Source organism: Rattus norvegicus, chromosome 1, assembly GCF_036323735.1.
Source record: "Rattus norvegicus strain BN/NHsdMcwi chromosome 1, GRCr8, whole genome shotgun sequence".
Lineage (NCBI taxonomy): Eukaryota > Metazoa > Chordata > Mammalia > Rodentia > Muridae > Rattus > Rattus norvegicus.
In genome coordinates this window covers 229965685-229985675 of record NC_086019.1, presented here as the reverse complement: position 1 = coordinate 229985675, position 19991 = coordinate 229965685, and the positions used below count along the sequence as shown (strand labels likewise).

The 19991-nt window shown below is 44.9% G+C and overlaps 1 protein-coding gene across 2 annotated transcripts in view; it reads right to left on the bottom strand.

The window, feature by feature from the left end:
* Positions 1-1503: 1503 nt before the first annotated feature.
* Trpm3 (transient receptor potential cation channel, subfamily M, member 3) overlaps positions 1504-19991 on the bottom strand; it is an 884432-nt gene continuing 865944 nt past the window's right edge. For both annotated transcript variants that reach the window (NM_001191562.1, NM_001354180.1), the window contains exons 22-25: positions 12235-12385; positions 11925-12124; positions 9078-9210; positions 1504-4530 (exon numbers count right to left, since the gene is read on the bottom strand). In NM_001191562.1, the coding sequence (NP_001178491.1) occupies positions 3078-4530; positions 9078-9210; positions 11925-12124; positions 12235-12385 (1937 nt within the window). In that variant the 3' untranslated portion in view covers positions 1504-3077. The remainder of the gene's footprint in view (positions 4531-9077; positions 9211-11924; positions 12125-12234; positions 12386-19991) is intronic.

Below are 19991 nucleotides of genomic sequence, written 5' to 3'. Positions count from 1 at the left end.
CACGAACCCCTTCATGTTATAGTGCAGCTTCACACGGATGTGCTTTTGGGGTGTGGGAGGTTTCAGAGTTTCTATTGGGTTCTTACAGGGACTTATGGCTCAAGAAAGCTTAAAGACAAAGGATTTACTTTCAGGTTCATAGCATGTCTGCTGGGAGGGAGATTACAAATAAGGAAGTGAGTTTCTCTTGCACAGCTATCAGTGAAGAGCTTGGGTGTTGCCTAAATACCAAGGATGAAGAAGGATTCTTTATGGGTGCAAGCTTGGCCACTCTTTAGCTGAAAAGATTTTCTGTGGTGGGCTGACTTGATTTCACTAAGTGATATGCACTTTGGTGTTTACAACTACAGTGAAAAGAGCCAAGGAATACCTGGAACCAGAAGCACTAAATTATGTTTGGGTTCTCTCCCTCTCTCTCTCTCCCTCTCTCCTCCCCTCCCTCCCGTCACTGGGGATAGAACATAGGGCCTTGAATATGCTAAGCAAGTGCTGTGCCCAAGCCCCAGATCAACAGCTCAAAGCATTTTCTTTGTATTCTGTAGTCTGTGTCTTTGTCTGTGTCTGTCTGTGTCTGTCTGTGTCTGCCTGTGTCTGTGTCTGTGTCTGTGTCTGTGTCTGTGTCTGTCTGTGTCTGTGTCTGTGTCTGTGTCTGTCTGTGTCTGTGTCTGTGTCTGTGTCTGTGTCTGTGTCTGTGTCTGTGTCTGTGTCTGTGTCTGTCTGTGTCTGTGTCTGTGTCTGTGTCTGTCTGTGTCTGTGTCTGTGTCTGTCTGTGTCTGTGTCTGTGTCTGTGTCTGTCTGTGTCTGTGTCTGTGTCTGTCTGTGTCTGTGTCTGTGTCTGTGTCTGTGTCTGTCTGTGTCTGTGTCTGTGTCTGTCTGTGTCTGTGTCTGTGTGTCTGTGTCTGTGTCTGGGTCTGTGTCTGTGTCTGTGTCTGTCTGTGTCTGTGTCTGTGTCTGTGTCTGGGTCTGGGTCTGGGTCTGGCGCTCTCTCTCTCTCTCTCTCTCTCTCTCTCTCTCTCTCTCTCTCTCTCTCTCTCTTCCCCTCTGCAACAGTTTCTCATATAGTCCAGGTTGCCCTTGAACTTGATATGTACCAGAGGCTGACTTTGAATTCCTCTTCTTTCTGCCTCTTCTTCCCAAGTGCCCGGAACCACACACAGGTGTGCATTACCCTTAACTATTCCTGGCTCAAAATCATTTTTCTTAAAGACTTAGTGTTCAGTGATCCAAATAGGAATCCAAAGATTTGTGGTCAAGATTTTTTTTCCTCCCACTTCAGATCCAGGTTCTATTTTAGGAGCATATGCCTTCATTCTAGACTGTGTAAGGCAAACTGGCTTAGAATCACTCATCTACTCGGATTGTACTTGGTGATGATAGTTTCATATGAGAGTAACCAGAGTGGCAATGGGTGCTTCCAAATAGAAGGAGATGGGGGGCGGGGGGGGGGGTTGATGGTTCTTGTTCAGTGTAAAGACAGGTAAAGACCAGAGATAAATTTTCTGAAAATTATAATTTCAACAGTGGATCCAATAGCACAACAACTTTTTCCAGTGAAACTTCTTGGACACGAAAAAATAATCTTGATTATACCATCAGATGACAGGAAGTCAAAGCCTTTTAAGAAATCTCTATGTGTCTGTATATATACTGTATATAAACATGTGTCTGTATGTGGATGTACATGTAAGCAGCATAAACTATAGAACTCTGTATATGGTATATTTGTTCTCTATTTAGCCCTACTGTATCTTTTTTATAGCTTTGTAAATAAGAAACCTATTCACGGCCTGTCTGCAACTGATGGGTTTGGGTGGATATCAAGACCCTAGTCAAATCTAAGGTTATTTATGGTTTTTTAAACTTCCTTAAAAAGTACTTTGGAACATTTCCATAAAAAAGATACCAGCCCTTGAAAAACTCTGATTAAGTTTATGCTGAACCCAGATTGGATGGCTAAACTCTAGGTATGAAAATATCCACATATAACCATGTGTTGAAATACAAAATGGTCACGTGATGAGCGGTGTGGAAATTTGGCAGTTACATCTTGGAGGCGTCTGGAGGACATAGTGGAGACATGCAGGTGATGAAGGCCACACAGCAGCGTCACGCACTATGAACGGTGAGACTATAACAACATCCCACTGGCAACTTAATGTTAGAGCTTCCCACCTTTTCCTTAAAGTTCGCTATTACATATTTGATGAGTGAATTCTCTGATGACAGGTGAGATACAAAATAACTGAGAAATATAAAATTATCTAAGTACATTCATCCTGAGCTTACTTGACTAGACTTGATTGCCCGTGGTATATTATAAATCATAGGACTTTTGCTTTCAACATCAATTCTTCCTTCATTTTGATCGCAAGACAAAAAAAAAAAAGGCATTTTTCTGTTCCCTTATTTTCTTCTAAAGAGATAAACAGTTGTGGCACCGGAAGTGAATAGATAAGAGACAGGTGAACTGTATATATGACTGTTACCTTGGTTTTCTTTATAATGACCAATTACAGAGGTGTTGGCATGAGAAGGATGTGGGACGTTAGGTAGAACTGCTTGCTGCCGGCTTATACTGAATAAAAAGGATGTTCTTCATTAGTCACCGGTGATGGAACCAATGCGAAAAGAAAACAGAAGGGAAGTTTAGAATATCTCATCTTGTACGCTAGCTACTTTTATTTCATTTTGCAATTTAGCCCTCGACTCTTGATAACAGGGCCGACATCCCAAGATGCCTGTCGGCATGGAGAGTGCTGGAGCCCACTGGCTCCCCAGAGCTCATGGCTTTCTGCGGTGCCTGGTGACACCCATTCGTCTCTAGCCCCTTTTCTGTCATCTTTACCCCTCCCTGCCCAACAGATAGGAACATGCCTTAACCCCTGTGTTTTGCACTGGGCCAGACGGAATAATTGCTTGACCCGTGGCCCAGAGGTTACCTTTGAGTTAATGTCTCCCTTTGTTTTGCTCAGCTAAGAAAAAAGCAGGTCTAACTCAAGGAATGGGGAACGTGGTGGGCATTGGGGAGAATTTTAGTGCTGGATTCTTGAGCCTCCTGCAACACACGGGAAGATGGTTTAGTTGTGCTTGCTCTCAAAGCTATGAAAAGCCGATGTTCTAGACAGTCTTCTCATGGATACGCTGTCCCCTCGGCCCTCCGGCTTGGAGGACTTACTTCTCTGGAAGGGATTTCGGAGGCTTGCTGTGTTCCTCTGTCTATCAAGCTTGTCACTGATGGAGAAGCTCTTTCTGGTATGTGCATATGGCGCGCTTGGCTCCTCTGCCGAGTAGCTGTTGGCGCGCTCTATCTTGGGAACTGTGATGTTGTTGGATAGGGTTCTGTCTGCATTTTCAGTCTCCTGAGAGGATATCGGATTGGCAGCTCTCCGGCCTCTGGCCTCATTTTCCTCACTGTCAGAGCTAGGGTGGCTCAGCTCTGCTTCTCGCTCAGGGTGGCAACAAGATAAATCTTCCACTTTGTCTCCGAGACCTCCGGGGAAGGTGGCTCTGTCAGCTATTGCTTGGGGGGCATTGACACATCTTGTGTCGATACAGTCTGTAATACTTGTGTATTCTGCTGTTTTCACGGGCACCCCAAAGTTGGCGTAGTAACTCCTTGAAGGAGAAAACATAAAGCTATGGGATTTTACAATGGGGGCCTCTTCCAGAAGGAAGGGTGTAGTGGCTAGGTAGCGGCTACTCTTGGAACGCTCGATGGTATGGTACATTGGAGGGTCTGTGTCCCAGGGGTTTTGGCATTCTGGGAGGTGGGTATAGTCTGAAGAAAAAGATCTAGTGTCCATGGAGGTGAGGTCTTCAAAATCAATGCTCCTGCTTGGAGGTCGGTCTGTAGGTGCAAGGGTTGCATAGGCACTGCTTGAAGGGGCTGTGGAAGGTGCTAGAGCTGAAAAGCTTGGCTCGCCCAGCCCAAGGATGTTCATGGAATTATCCAGAGGGTCTATATCACAGTGGAGCTCATCCATGGCAGAGACATAGATGTCTATGCATGACGATGGTCTTCTGGAATCAGGAACAATGGCCAAGGTGTTTGCAGGGGCTGCAGGAGCTTTGGGCTCCTTGGCTACTGAGTGGGAGCTAGTAGCACGGTGTAAGCTCAGGGACCTTTCTTTGAAAATGCTCTCCAACTTTTCTATACCACCTTTGTCTTTCACATTGACCGAATAGAAAGAATGGCTTCGCATACGGGGCATTAAGGTTGGAGAAGTTGGGGACATGGTCTCCTCACCTGCAGGGTCTATACTCTCTTGAAGTTTGAAGGTGTTCCCTTCCTGACTGTTGAAGCTGCTCTGGCGGACGATGTAGGCTGCGTCTGTGCAGTCTGAGGAGGTCCTTGAGCGGATTTTGTTAGACTCTGCCCGCTCCAGACCTGTTAGGCGCTCCAGGGCAGTGGCCATGCGCCCGATGAGATCCTCCAGCTGTGCTAGCCGGATGTCCACAGTCTGGAGTGAAGCCTTCATGGAATGTTCTCTCTCATTGACTTCCTCCAGCCTCATGGACATGTTCTCCACCCTGTATGAGAAGCAAAGAGGAAGAGTCACTTGGGTTGGTTCCTCTGCTGGGGGAGTTGGAGAATGAAGCAAGATGTCAATGCCATGCTCTACTCCAAGACAGACTCAGGAGGGTTATGGGTAAAGGGAGGGGCTGAATGAGGAAGAGTGACATTCCTGCTGCTACTGCGGATCATAGGGTCTGAATACTTTTGTGTCGAAGGCACACTGGACATGACCTAATCCATGGGTCTTCCATAGTTTTAGGAATCCTTAAAAGTAGTCACTCTGTTCGAAGAGCTTGAAGGAGCTCAAGACCCCTTATGAACAACAATGCCAAGCAACCAGAGCTTCCAGGGACTAAGCCACTACCTAAAGACTATACATGGACTGACCCTGGACTCTGACCCCATAGGTAGCAATGAATATCCTAGTAAGAGCACCAGTGGAAGGGGAAGCCCTTGGTCCTGCTAAGACTGAACCCCCAGTGAACTAGACTGTTGGGGGGAGGGCGGCAATGGGGGGAGGGTTGGGAGGGGAACACCCATAAAGAAGGGGAGGGGGAGGGATTAGGGGGATGATTGCCTGGAAACCGGGAAAGGGAGTAACACTTGAAATGTAAATAAGAAATACTCAAGTTAATAAAAAAAAAAAAAGTAGTCACTCTGTGTTGTATAGGCTGCACTTGATCGCCCAGTGAAACTCCTACCTCAGCCTCCTGAACTGCTGGGATGGCAGGCAAGCTCTACTGTGCCTGCCATAATTCAGAGGCTTTTACCTTTCAGTTCAACACCCCCACGTACTGCTTCCTAGTAGTACTTAAGCACTAGAAGAGTAATAAGAAGCACAATAGCTATTCTCCTGCTGTTCTTTATGGAGACCAGTGGATATAAGGCTGATATCTGAAGGAGATAATGGTACCATTTTGGCATAATTACATGGGATCACTGGTCCAAGGGCTGAGAAATATCTGTGTGCCATAGCCTGGGTGGTGGGGCCTCTCTATCTACTACCCTTCAGGCTTAGGGCTCCATATCATGGAAAAGGAGAGAGAGAGAGAGAGAGAGAGAGAGAGAGAGAGAGAGAGAGAGAGAGAGAGAGAGAGAGAGAGAGAAAGAGAGAGAGAGAGAGAGAGAGAGAGAGAGAGGCACAGGACAGAGACAGAGGACAGAGACAGAGGACAGAGACAGAGACAGAGACACAGAAGAGTTGAGGGCTAACAAGGGAGGTCAGCTAGACATAGACTGAAAATCCAACAAAAATGAAAGGAAGCTGGAACGCAGGACGAAGAAGCTTTAAGCTACACTGGGAAAGTCTGATGGGAGCCCTAAGAACAAAACAGCACAGACTTAAAAAATAGAACCAGAGCTGGAAGCCAGATGCAAAGGAGGTTAAAAAAAAAAGCAGGGTCTGTCTATGTAACTGACTGTCCTGGAACTTGCTTTATAGACCAGGTTGACCTTGAACTCACAAACATCTGCCTGCCTCTACTCCCGAGTGCTGGGATTAAAGGCATACAACAGCATACCCAGCTCAAGAACTATTTTAAACCAATTTTCATGACTTCTCGGCACTCCTAGGTTGCTGTGTTAAGACTTGTAGAAAATAGTATGGGCCTGTAAGGGGCTTAGTGTAGAAGCCAACATCCAGAAAGGACCTAGGGTCAAATTTACTTTACTTCTGTTCTATAACTAGACATCTTCCTTTAAACTTAATTTTTTTTCCTTGAAAAGTTTGGGCCCAGTGGGATGGTTTGGCAGGCAAAGGCACTTGCCACCAAGTCTGATGATCTGAGTTTCATCTTTGGGATGCACATGGTGGAAGAGAGAACTTACTCCTGCAAATTGTCTTCTGACCTCCACATATGAATGAACACACAGAGCCCACCAAGAATTTTCAGTCATGATTTCGGCCACTCAGTGCTGAGTACGGTTTAATTAGGTCAAGCAACAGAATGCAGACACAGGTGCTAAGAATTTACAAATGAACAGGAATCCCCAAGGCGATAGGCACCTACAGTGACTAAGTTAAAAAGAGAAAGAAGGCCATTGTGGAAATCACGATATTATATGGAAAGAAACTGTTTTCGGCTTTCCATCCCTCTCCAGATGGAGAAAGGTTCATTTCAGATTAACTCAGAAGATGCTGACAACAGGGTACAGGGGAGGTGAGAGGAGTCGCCCATGAGAAAAGAATAAGCTCTTAGTGCTTTCTGCTTTCCAATCTCTGCAATGTACATGAAGGTGGGATTATGTAATATTCCCTCTGTTATATGAACTGTGTACAATCGACGGGGAGACACAGACACGCACTTCTCTGCTAATGTCTCTAGACACAGACTCACTCACACGCAGATCTCTGTTCCTAGCTCTCCTTGTTAAGAGGCTATAAATAAGACAGGTGATATCACCTTCCACCCCACTCAGAAGGGATAGCCTGGAGGACACTGAGGGAGCTATCCAGGCCTTGGTCTCTTGTTGGGTTCCCAGTGCTCTTGATGCATTTCTGTTGTGCTGCATACTGCTCCATTGTTGCGAGATCTTAGGTTTTGATTTTCTTAGAAACACAAAGAACCCAACAATAACCACAGCAAAACTCCAAAACGAATAGAAGCCATAGAAGAACAACAAGGCCTTGCAGTAGGGCCTGCTCAGGAGGCCATGCTGAGTCTTCAGACCCAGTCTTCCTATTGCCTATGCACCAAGAGGTCAAGCTTCTGCTCTGTTCCGAATGCCTGGTACCTTCTCACCTCACTCAACTGAGGAGTCACCCTGGCAGGTCAGGGGAGGGAGTCATCTTGCAGGGCTGGATGACGTGGAGTGAGAGACTCTGGTTCCTTCCTGGGTTTTCCAGAAGGAGTTGTTGACTTGGTCACAGTATATTCACATGTGCTGACATATGGCCCTCACCACCCCAGTTCCTCAGAGGGGCAAAGCTTTCTTGGCATCTTAATATACCTCTCCCTTTTTGCCTTTCTTGCCTCCTAGACCCGTGTGGTTTTTCTGAATTCAAAAAGCATTCCAAAGGCCCGAAGACATATGCTGAGGAAATGTGTCTCAGCTATGGTAATATTCCCACATGGCACAATTTTCTGGAAGCACATGGCTGATGTCCATTCATAAACCGCTTTCCAAGGCCTCAGAAGGAGAGAGAGCTTCAGAATTTCAGCTCCTACCTCTGTTTGCCAGAGAACTACTTTACAGCATATCATAAATCTCTCTATTTTGTAGTGGCAGATGTGTATAAAATCTGTTCACAGCCTTAAAACTTATTAATATTGGCTTGGCACCTATAGATATAGCCACGCATTGGCATATGTGGCTATACCTATGTATATAATCTGCATTCTCTAAAAAAAAGAGCAAGAGACAAAACATTACCACTTTCGTTAATAAAGAATCTTTGATGTGGGCACACAAAGTGTCATTTCATGAAAATTAGAATCATTTCTCAACTCTTTGAAGCTCCATCACACTGACGGCAGTCATCATCAATCTATTATGTCTTCTACACTATTCACAATTTGCTCTTTCTGTCTTTATAAACAGTTAAAGCATAACTACACCCATTCTTTGTGACACTCTCTTGAGTGTTCTTTTGAATGCTAGTTCCAAATGCTGGATTATGGATACAACAGCTTGGAATGATGGTTTTCTTAGTCTATAGTAGTGAAAGAGACACAAGAAACCATGGAAGCATTTCCTTAGACCTAGAGCTATTAGATATCTGTCCCGTGTACTCCCAGGCACATGTGTGTGTGTGTGTGTGTGTGTGTGTGTGTGTGTGTGTGTGTGTGTTGCATCTTATTTTTTTAAGGCAGGGTCTCTCTGTGAACCTGGGTTTGCATTTTTTTTTAAGATAAGCAAGCCCCAGTGATCCTACTGTCTCTATCCCTGACAGCACCACGGTTGGTTACTGGTGCACATGAGGCTATGCCTGTCTTGTGATGTGGGTGCTGCCCTCAGAGCCCAGGCACTAATGTTCGTATAGGAGATTTTTCTTAGGTCTCTTGGCCCATTTGATAAGTGACAAAATAATCAACATAGAACATTTTGTATTAACTTCTTTGTTCTTAATCATGTTCTATAGGAAAAAAAACAAAAATAATTCTTGAAAAAATACTATTCTCTCACTGATTGACAGACCCTGTGTTTTTGTTTATCTAGAAGACAAGGGACACTCACATAAGCCAAACAGGGGGTTATTCTCCTCTGAATAAGAATGCTTAATGGTCACAGTATGAAACATGAACTTTTTGAAGAGCCTAAGCTGGGTCTGGGTCTCCCTTGCTTTATGTTTAGGACCAAAGTTTCCGGGTTCTAGTCAGAGCCAGATCTGTTCTAGACTTACAATTCTCCTGTCCAGTTTAAAGCTTTCACTGTTTCCTGAAAAGGCTCAGGGTCTCTAAGTCTGGAACTTTGATCAACTGACTGAATAGGAGTTGTCCTGTTCTTTCAGAAGTCCATGATTTTTGGGGGAGTAAAGGTAAGCGTATGTTTTGGAGATGTGAGCACAATTCAACCGGTAACATGGGCTGTGTCCGGGAAGCATCCGTGGGAAGGAACACACCTTTCTGACGTAACCCGTATCCTCTCATCATTGGATGAATTGAAGCGGTCATCCTTCTCTCTGAAATATTCCTCTATGCACTGCTCTTCAAAATCATGTACTTTCTTGAGCTCATCATCAGTTATGAAGAGTTCTGTTAGGGTTGGGGGGGGTGGGGAAGAGAAGAGAACTGTGAGACAGAGCAGGGACCACAACAGCATCTGGTCTGTGGCCTAATGACAGTTTTAAAGAAATGCAGGCTGGGGAAAGTCACCTAGATTCTATTGTGAGTTCCAGACGGAGTCCAAATCTAATTAGGCCACTCGAATCACCAGCTCCTTCCTGAGCCACAGCGTAGTGCGGTCTCTGGAGCCCACCTGGGTATACCTGGCTACCGCAGGAGCTGGGCTTAATTAAGGAAGCAGCAGGACTGAGTGCATAAAGGAAGGAAGGGAAAGGGAGCAACTGGAAGCATGGATGTTTTTCAAAGGCACCGAATTTCCTGGGCTGTGTAGTGTGACACGCCAATGTTATTGATTGATACTTTTTATTCAACCCCAACCCCATCTTCCTCTCTCTCTCCCTCCCTCCCTCCCTCTCTCTTTTTCTTTTTTCTATTCAGAGGCAAGAGAGCCACATAAACACATTTCTAGTCATCCTTGAAATGATTAGCAACCACAACACCCAGTTTTGACCAAGAAATAAAAGAAATGTATTGCAGGGAGGGGTGGTGTACAGGAAAGAGATTTTTGCTTCCCTGATTGCAGAGAGAGAGAGAGAGAGAGAGAGAGAGAGAGAGAGAGAGAGAGAGAGAGACTGAGACTCTTTGTATACTTTCCCAGCTTCCTTTCTTTTTCCTAACTTCAGCTTAGGCATTCGATGACTGGAAACTCAATGACTGTCCTGTGACCTTGAAAGCTAAATGGCTCCAAAGGAAGAGCTGAGCCGAAAACTAGAAGGAGTCTTGGGCTTTGGCCTCAGTGAGCTGAGGAAGTCTCTGGGAAGTGTGTCACCTGCTCTTCCCTGCTACCCGTGCAGAGACCTGGTGATGCATCCAGTACCACTCTGACTGAAATAAGAAACAGTGTCTGTGGTTGAGTGTGGTGCCACACACCTTTAATCCCAGCACCTGGGAGGCAGATGCAGTGAATTGCTAGGATGGGGCTAGCCTGGTCTATATAGTGAGTTCCAGGCTAGCTAGGGTTATAAAGAAAGACCCTGCCTCATAAACAAGGCACAACAGAAACAAATCACATAGATGAGGTTGGTGGGACTTCTTAGTATCCTTAGACCTATGAAATGGGCTCTGAAGTAGAAACAGGTCTCTCGATGGCTCCTGCTGTGATCTGAACACAAACTATCCCCTCCTCCCAGACTTATGTGTTTGAGTAGCTGGTTCTCAGAGAGAGGGTAGTACTGTATTAGGATATGTGAGGTCTGTCTGGATGTGGATGAGTCTTTAAAGTTCATAGCCTGGCCAGGTTGCTGATCGAGTTTTTTTCTGCTTTGTAATCCCCCAAGATAGGAGAAATTGCCTGCCCCTTATACCCTCACTGCCCTCCTTGACACAACAAACTGTGTTTCTGTAAACTATGAACTATGCAAAGGATCTCTCTTTCTTTAAGTTTCTTTTATTAGGCATTTGGTCACAATAATGATAGAAATTAATCCCACAGCCCTCTCTGCACTGTATTTCCAGCCATCCTGTGCTCTCTAGCTAAGCCAAAGTTTCTACCACAGATGCTCATGCTTTATTGAAATTGACTTAGAGCCCTGAGTTGAACCCCAGCACAATATTCTCATAGGGCAGCAATCAAGACAGTATTCTTTGCCCAGGACTTTACCATACTGACATGATTTGAAGACAAAATATCAGGTCATACCTGTTTGGCTAAACCTGTGTTTCAGTAGGGAATGATAATAGAATGTCTAAGTCTTTCCAACTGTCTGAATTGAATCTCTAGGAAGAAGTAGGTCATTTCTTAGTCAGGGAGATTACTAGAACCTTCAGCGTTAGAGCAACAATTGACTAGGTAACTCTGGTTTTAAGCCATGGGTGTCCCATGGACTGGAGGTAGATTCCTGGACCACCATCCCAGAGGCTCTAGTTTGTGGATTTAACGTAGATGTAGACTTGACACATTTGGAAAAGGCACAGTAGGCTGTCTATCAATCACTGAACTTTCAACAACTTTAGAGAGTTTGTGCCCAGGGGGTATTTAGGAGCCTACAGGGGCCATTGCTACTTAATGTGCAGAGATGGCTATGTTAAGTCTCCTGCAATGAGTCACACATTCTTACACAGTGAGGAACTGTTCCAGCCCAGTGCCAGTCAAACTTCCCTTCAGAAACACCGGGTTAGCAGGTGGGTGGTGGGTGGTGGGTGGTGGAGAGGCCATTGTTGTGTGCTCTGAGAGCAAGGCTCATTCTCCTCAAAGAAAAAAAATCATATAGGTACAATGCTGAAGACTTAAAAAAACATCTAAGACCTGGAATGGTGATAGTTCCAGAAATGAGCATGGAGGAATGAAACTCAGGACATTGTTTAAAGAGTTATATCTAATTTAGCACTTGGTGCATATTGACGCAACTGATTTACAATGGGATTCTTGGAAGTAGTGTGTGTGAAGGTGGGAGCGCCAGCACTGTTGAAGAATGCTTTTTTCTCTTACTAGATGTGGCTAAGAAATTTGGCTTCAGCTTTTGCTATACTGTCTTCCTTCTAGTCTATATCTCATCAAGCAGGTCCCTGTTCCATTCCCCCTAAATATGCATGAGGCAGGAGAACCAAGCAGGGCACGGATCTTGCCCGACTGCCTATGGGAATAGCTGGGAACTTCCGGCCGCAGGTGCCGGCTTGCAGCTCACTCAGGCCGTAGTCCCTTTCATCCGGGTCACTCTCATGCTTCCTCCATCGGCAGCACACATGCTGGAATATCATGGTCATGTGACTGAAGATGATGAGCGGTGGAGGCAGAACTGGTCTCTCATGGAAAGTCATGATGAGCTGGTACCTCTGAAATTTCCATACTTGGTTGGATATCGACTTGACCTCAAAAAATGTATTGCTGAAACAGATTAGAGTCACATGACAAGCAAGTATTACTTTTGGAAGTATCAGCTCCCTCTGTCTGCTGCCCATCCATCCACCCGTATGTCTGAAGGAGTGGCCACTCACTTGAAGACAGCAATAAGGAGGTTGACCAGAAGGATGTTCGCTACTAAGAGGTAGCAGGCCATGATGGCTGGCACAATCCATGCTCCTGTCTTGCATGGGGGCAGCTGGATTGTCTTGCCATCCTCTCGGGTCTCGTTCTGTCCACAGGGAGCTAAAGGAAGTGACACAGGTCAGAAATGAGAAACCATGGCTATTTGATTTATATTAAAAAGGAAAAAAAAAGAGAGCAAGAGACATTTAAATGAGAGGGTTAAATGGAAGAAAAACACAGCCACCTCAAACAGCAAAACATTTCAAAAAAGCCAAAATAGGAAAATGAGAACTTAATGAATATTCAAAGGGCTACCCATCTTGAGGAGAGGCAGTTTCACCTGTGTCCCCAATCTGTCATCAGACTCTAAGAGGTGTCTAGAGCCACCTGCCTGGTCTCTCAGTCCCTCAACCCCTGGTAATGGTGAGAGGGCATTTGGTGTTTCTAAAATGTTTGGTGAGGGCTTTTGGAGGAGCCAGAGCCAAAGTCCTACCTCCTGGCAAGTTACTTTCAAAATGTGCTGTAGAGGCTTCCAGCCGACAGCTTGGAGCCAAGCATGGCAGGCTATTGATTGGAAATTAACACCAGGGCAACTGTTAATTGCTGTGAGAAACAATCCACAGCTTTGGCCAATGATTTGCTGTCTCAGTACAGAAGGAACAGTGCAGGCAGCACCCTGAGAAGCACCCAGAGAGCTTGTCACTCGGTGTCCCTGATGGATGAGGAGGATAATGGGGAATGGGGTAACAGGGATGGACCACAGAGCCCATAGCTACTTGTCTATAAAAATCAAGCCAACCACATTTTCATTCCAAATATGTGCATTTCAGGAGCACGACCTAAAACCTAACTCCAGTGACTAAATGGCAAAGGCAGGGGTGTTCAGGGAGATGTGGAGGTGGGAGTGAGAAGGAAGGTGCTGTGTGGGATTGGGTGAGCAGAAGTAATATGCTAATGAGGCCAACTTGGAGTTCCCAGGTAAGTGGAAGGGAGTGGGAGGAGTTGTGGATAATGCTTTAGAGCCCTGCACAGGATGGCTCACAGAGACTGTCTTTGTTACCATTCTATTGCTATAAAGAGTGATCAAGGAAACATTCTACCTATCTATCCATCTATCTATCTGTCTATCCATCCGTCTGTCTATCCATCTATCTATCTATCTATCTATCTATCTATCTATCTATCTATCTATCTATCTATCTATCTGTCTATCTATCTTTCTATTGCTTACAGTTTCAGAGGGTTAATTCATGACCATCATGGTGGGAGCATGGCAACAGGCAGGCAGGCAGGGCATGGTGCTAGAGCAGTAGCAGAGAGCTTACATCTGATTCACAGGCAGCAGGCAGGGAAAGGAGTGAGTCTGGGCCTGGTGTGGACTTTTGAAACCTCAAAGCCTACCACCACCCAGTGACACACCTCTTCCAACAAGGCCACATCTACTACTCCAAGAAGGCCACGCCTCCTAATCCTTTCTAAACAGTTCCACCAACTGGGAGCCAAACATTCAAATATATGAGGCCATGCAGACCGGTGTCACTCAAACCATTACAGAGCTAGATGTTGCTTGCAGGTAGGTCCTAGGGGTAGGTGAGATAGCAGTTCCTTTCCAGCTTCTTTACATTGGCCTTGAACAGGGTCACTTTATATCTGTCTTTTAGCAGTGGATCAGAGCACCTCATGAGGACTCAGCACTTCCCAGAGGTTGCTGCTGAGGATCTGGCAGGCGCATTTGTGTGGGAGCCCAGGATCTCCAAGGTTTGAGCAGGACAGCAAGGGGACCTACTTTTCTCCAGAACTCCTTCTGTCTGGCACTGTACTCTGTAGAGAGGTTCTCAGCCCCGAATACCCAGGGCTCGCCCAGCAGCCTGAAATTCTACTAACATTTAGCTCTCACCCAGACAACTGAACCAGAGACCCCATGACGTTGTAGGTATGGCATTTCCTCTTAATCTTCCTTGTCAGTTGCCCCAGTGGTTGGGTAATTGAGCTTTTAATTAGGTTGCAAAAGCCAAGTGATTTTTTTTTAAAATGTTAAACACACCTTTGCAGCCAGCAAGGGTATTATTAGCAGTGGGCTAGCAAGTTCCTGATTTTATGGCCAGGATAAGATGACCAAGGCACTACCTTTGTCTCTATATGGCAGACAATTGGATGTGGCAATGGGGTGAATCTTGCTACTGACATGACTGGGTAGTACTGACTACCCAAGACAGCCTTGTAAGATGGTCTTGGAAGGAAATGCAGTGACAGATGATGTCCAAACTCTATAGGTGACTCCAGGGCTGCCTTTTCTCACTTCTCCCTATGGTCACAACCTGGACCAACTTTCTTGTAGTTCTTAGAAGCCCAGTCTCCCTTTTGCTTCCTGATTCTGAGCCACATTGTTTCTGTTGCTTCCACTAGACCTGTGACAACTTAGTCCCACCTTCAAGCTTGATCTAGGGTGTATCTCTTCTTTTCCATGCATGCCTAGAAGCCAACTTTCTGCCCTCACGTCCTACCCCCTAGCCAGGATTGGGCTGGTTAATAGCCTTAGGCTCCTGATACTCCTGATGTTTGTCTTGGGACTCTCACACTGCTGCCCCTGCCCAGTTACTTGTCTGTAACACACATGAGATTCCTAATGGAACATCATCCTTCAAGGTTACCCTCCTCTTGGTTCAGCACATACATGCACATAACATGTTCACATGCACCTGAAAACAGTCGGCATTTGTTGACTGAGTAAACAAAAGATGCTTTCTTGAGCATCTGTGCTATTGCTGTAGCTTGGTTCAGTCAGGCAGGTGTCGGGCCAGTCTGAGGAACGTCATCTAGATCAGTGTTTCTCAACCATCTTAATGCTGTGACCCTTTAATACATGTTGCAGTGACCTCCAATCAGAAAATTATTTCATCGCTACTTCATAACTGTAATTTTGCTACTGTTGTGAATTATAATGTAAATCTCTGATAGGCAGGATGTCTGATAGGCAGCCCGTAAAGGGGTCGAGACCCATAGGTTGAGACTAGCTGATCTAGATTCTATAGCAAATGCAGCATAAATGAGCTACATGTTTCTTATGACAGCGATGATGATAATAAAAGTGACTCATTAAGAGGCAGCCTTTATTTGGCAACATCAGTGAAGAAGCTGTGAGCGTTATGGGCAGCAGTCAGTCGGAAGGATTGCTCCATGAGGGCTTCTAATGACACTCTTGTTCTGGGTATTTGGCGGCACTAGAAAGTGCAATAACTCAAGCAGGCAGATGTCTACCACTAGTGAAGATGAACAGGGCTTCTTCCAGATCTGACAAGCAGCAGTTATCAGGAAGGAGGGTAAGTTATTGCAAGGGTCTTATGATACCAGCAAGTTGCTAGGGATGTGCACATGAAGGTGTGGGGGGCTGGCTGCTATCACTACATCTCTCCCTTTCTCACTTTTCTCACTTTGCATTTGGGTCCTTTTCTCTCCCAATACTTTTGCAAGCATGAGTTGGTCACTACCAGTGTTATATCAAGTGGCATGCTGTCCTCTCTGTCTTTGTCAATGACAGTCAATGGAGTCTCTGTAGAAGATGTTTGCAGAGTCTAGTTCTTCCATATCCATTGCCCTTTCCCTGAAGAAGAGCATTCTGTTTACCCCAGTGAACTCACTCTGCCCCCCATCCCCTAGTTACAACAAAATGTAAGACTGCCAAGTAGAAAGGGCCTGGCTGAGAGGGACATCATGGAGAACCAATATGTAGGACCAACTGAGACATGCGGGAAACCAGCCCTTTTCCAGTTACATGAACCATACAAGTTTGTTTTACCAAAGTCAGTTTTTTTTTTGTTCTTTTTTTTTTTTTTTTTCGGAGCTGGGGACCGAACCCAGGGCCTTGAACCCAGGGCCTTGCGCTTCCTAGGCAAGCGCTCTACCACTGAGCTAAATCACCAACCCCACCAAAGTCAGTTTTAATTGGGTCATTATCACTTGTAATGAAGACTCCTGATGGTAGGAAGCTATGGTGGTGCATACCTGTAATCCTAATACCAGGGAGGCCGAGATGGGAGGAGGCTTGTGTGTTAAACCTCGATGGGGACAGAGCTAGAGAGGTTACCAGATGATGTAATTACCCTCAACTCCCACATCCACACTCATAGTCAGTAAAACAAGATGTTCATGTTTAGAACCTTGGAATACATAGGATGTTGGAAGTGGTACCCAGGTACATAGCATCTGACCCAAAGCTCAGGCCAAGTATTTTTTTTTCCAAGACAGGGTTTCTCTGTGAAAAAAGGCCCTGGCTATCCTGGACTCAATTTTTAAAGACCAGGCTGCCCTCAAACTCACAGGGATCCACCTGCCTCTGCCTCCATCCTCTGCTGGGATTAAAGGCCCCCACCAGCATGCCTGGCCCTCTGAATTGGTGTCTTAAGTTTTAGGAGCCAAAGCAGAGATTCAGGTACTTTTCGTCTTCCCCAAAGTAGGGAACAACTTAAAGGGTCTACTCTGCTAATGCTGAACTTTTGTCCAACTGCGGCCTCAGAAATGGGCAATATGGACTATGTACAGAAATCGGGTGGGTAAATACAAGTCTGAAGAACTGGCTAGATATGTGTACATAGCCGGCAACCCTTGGAGCAAGGAGAGTGAGTTCTAGAAGTGGTAGTACAGGGCAGAGGTGGGCACAGAAGGGAAATTTGGCTATAACTACTGCATCTGCATAGTTGCAAGCAAATTTGAAGGGATCCCTGTGCTTTGTGTATGTGGGTCACACTGACACATCACATGGAAGGAACTGCAAATGCCAGTTCTGCTAATGATGCATTCATAGGTAGAAGTGGACAATTGGGCTTTGGAACACACTGATGGACTAGTCACAATGTGGCCAGATGATGTGGACAATCTAGGGTCATACATTGTGAAAGAGCATTCCAGTGGTTGGAACTGCCCCCTCCTAACGTTTCCAGTAATTAAGAGTGGTTGCGTAGCATGAATAGGATCTTGGGTTCGATTCCCAGAACAGAAATAGGGAGGATCTAATCTGAAATACAGAGCCAATAGAATCCTTCCTAGAATATAAACTCTGAGAGCAGAATTTTTGTCTCTCTTGTTCACCACACTGAAGAACATAGTCTCCTGAATACCATCTGGCAGATGCAGGTGCTGAACAGAGGGATGGTGCTACTCTCTGCATGGTGATACCAGCCACCAGGTTGCAAGGCCATGCATTTCTCTAAGTGCTACATTGATGCTTACTACCAGGTCACAGTCTCAGTGTCCTCCTGTTTACTTCTAGTTCTCACCAATTGCTATCATAGCCCGCTAGTATAGAAAGCTGTCATGGTGGCAAAACACTGACAGAGAAAACATAGGATTTTCCTCCCAAAGTCTTTGTCCAGAACACTAGAAGATCTTACTCTGTATGCTGTTTGTATAACCCTCCATTGCAAACCTGTCCTCCCACCACCCATCCAGTAATCACGCAGACGAAACTAATTAATCTTTATATTCTTTATCTTTCAGCTAAGGTATTACTTTGGAGTCCTTCTTTAGATGAAATTCTTGACAGTATGGCCATTGCACCATAATTATTACAAGGTATGGAACCATCCTTAGCTCTTTATCAAATGCAAGAGTTGGGTCTTGCTTAAGTGTCCTCCTTAAGTCCAAGTTTAGCAGACACTTGACAAATATCCCAGCTGCAGGAACCCAAAGTACTAAAATCAGAACCTTTTCTATTCTAGGCATTTCTGATTGTGACATGGACTTCTTCCCATACATCATAGGACCTGAGGATGTGACCTTGTCCTGCCAGTTAAAAAGGGTATCTTAAAAAGTAGATGATTCTTCAGAAAATATTAACCTCACTTCGTTCTCTATCTGAGACCATATGAAGTGCAGACAGTTGTAGACCTGAAATTAGCATCTCTGGAAGGGATGCTCTGTGCCAGCCTCCGCTGGGCACTTCACATGGGTCTTCTTAGCTTTGTAAGAAGCACACCTGTATGCCAGTGCTCAGAAAATAGGGCAGGAGGACTGGGAAATTCATGGCCAGACTTGGCTATGCAATGGGACCCTAGCTCAAAAGCTAGAAAGAAAAACAAACAAACTAACAAAAAACCAAGCAAACATGCTTGCTTTATAGTTGAGGGGTGGAATGCCTTTCTCATGGTTGCACAACTACCAAGATGTAAAGCTCCAGTTATTCTCTTTTTTCAAAACATGCTGAGGTCCTGCTGCATGCCTCGGCATTTGGTACCAGAGATGAAATTATGAATATAAGAGAAATGAGAACCTTGATCTCTGGCTGTGCACACGCCACTCTTTCTCATGTGGCCTTGCCAGTGTGCTCACCCTAGTGACCAACGGCTACGTGCTTAAATGCCAGGTGTTGAGCTTGAGGTGTGATTTTGATAAAATTTTGACATGATAGAGGGTCAGAAATCTTCAAGACCTTCATCAGTGTTTCAGAAGCGCTTGGAAAGAACAGCGAAGCCGTCCATACAAAACGGGTGGATCAGAGTCTCTTTGTTGAGTGACCCCAAAGAGGGAACTACACAAAGGTGAGAGGGACACCTCAATTAGAAACAAATGAGGGAATTTGATAGATACCCAAATTCTTTTCTTGCTTTTACTGATACAAGTAACTGGCCTGAACTGTTCAAAGTAACAAGTAAATGGGATTCTTTAAAAATCAGAGTTCAAAGAACGCAAGTTCATATAATAGGGCACTGCCCAAAGTTAAGACCCTTGTCTTCCATTTTTTGTCTCCTCCCATAATACTCAAGGAAAGAATGTTTATTTATTTAATATGCATACCATATTATTCCCTCAAAATCAGAAACATTTAAAATTAAAGACTGACTGATGCTTGAAATAATTGACATTATTATTGAAGATGAGACAAAGAAGGCTATTTCTCGAGGCCCATCCCTTCCTCTCAATGTCTGAAAACAAACAAACAAATAAACAAACAAACAAAAAGCCTACGAAATTTATCCCAAACTACAGGCAATGGGATAAAAGAACTTAGATATCTGACTTTTAAAATTCTATTTCATGTTTTGAAGAAATGATTTTCAACTAAGAATCTGTCTTGAGGGCTAGCAATCTGACTCAGTGAGTAAAGAACCATGGCGCACTCATGTTCCCTGCAGTGAGTAATAAAAAGTGTAATAAAATTTATTTTAAAAAATCCACTTTGAGGGTTAGGGATTTAGCTCAAAAGGCCCTGGGTTCGGTCCCCAGCTCTGAAAAAAAGAAAAAGAAAAAAAATCCACTTTGAAAAGACAACAAGACAGTGAGGATTACTCTACCAGTTTGCCCAAAAGACCTAGAATACCATGGACACACCTGGCACCTGGTCTGAGGGTTAACTCTCAGAGAAATGCCTTCTGTTCATTCTCATGATGTAATAGCCTTTGGGACAAAACAACTAAAGATGCTCCTATTTGTATGCCCAACTCTTTCTAGAATTTTCCTTATCTAAGGGTCTTTAATTGTGACAGATCTGATGGAAGCTGTCTCTGTGAAAGTGTGTTGAGTTTTCTATTTCTTGCCAGGGGTGACAGTGTCCCATGTAGTCAAGAGCAGGAATTACAAAGGTAATTGTAAACCAAGTCAGACTGGATTCTGTACAAAGTTCCTGTCTCATTCCTTCCTGTCCTAGTCCCTAGCTCAGCTGCTAGAGATGTGGTGACATGACACGTGATGACGAGAACGTGACATGGCACAAAGACAGCCATGAGAAATTGGC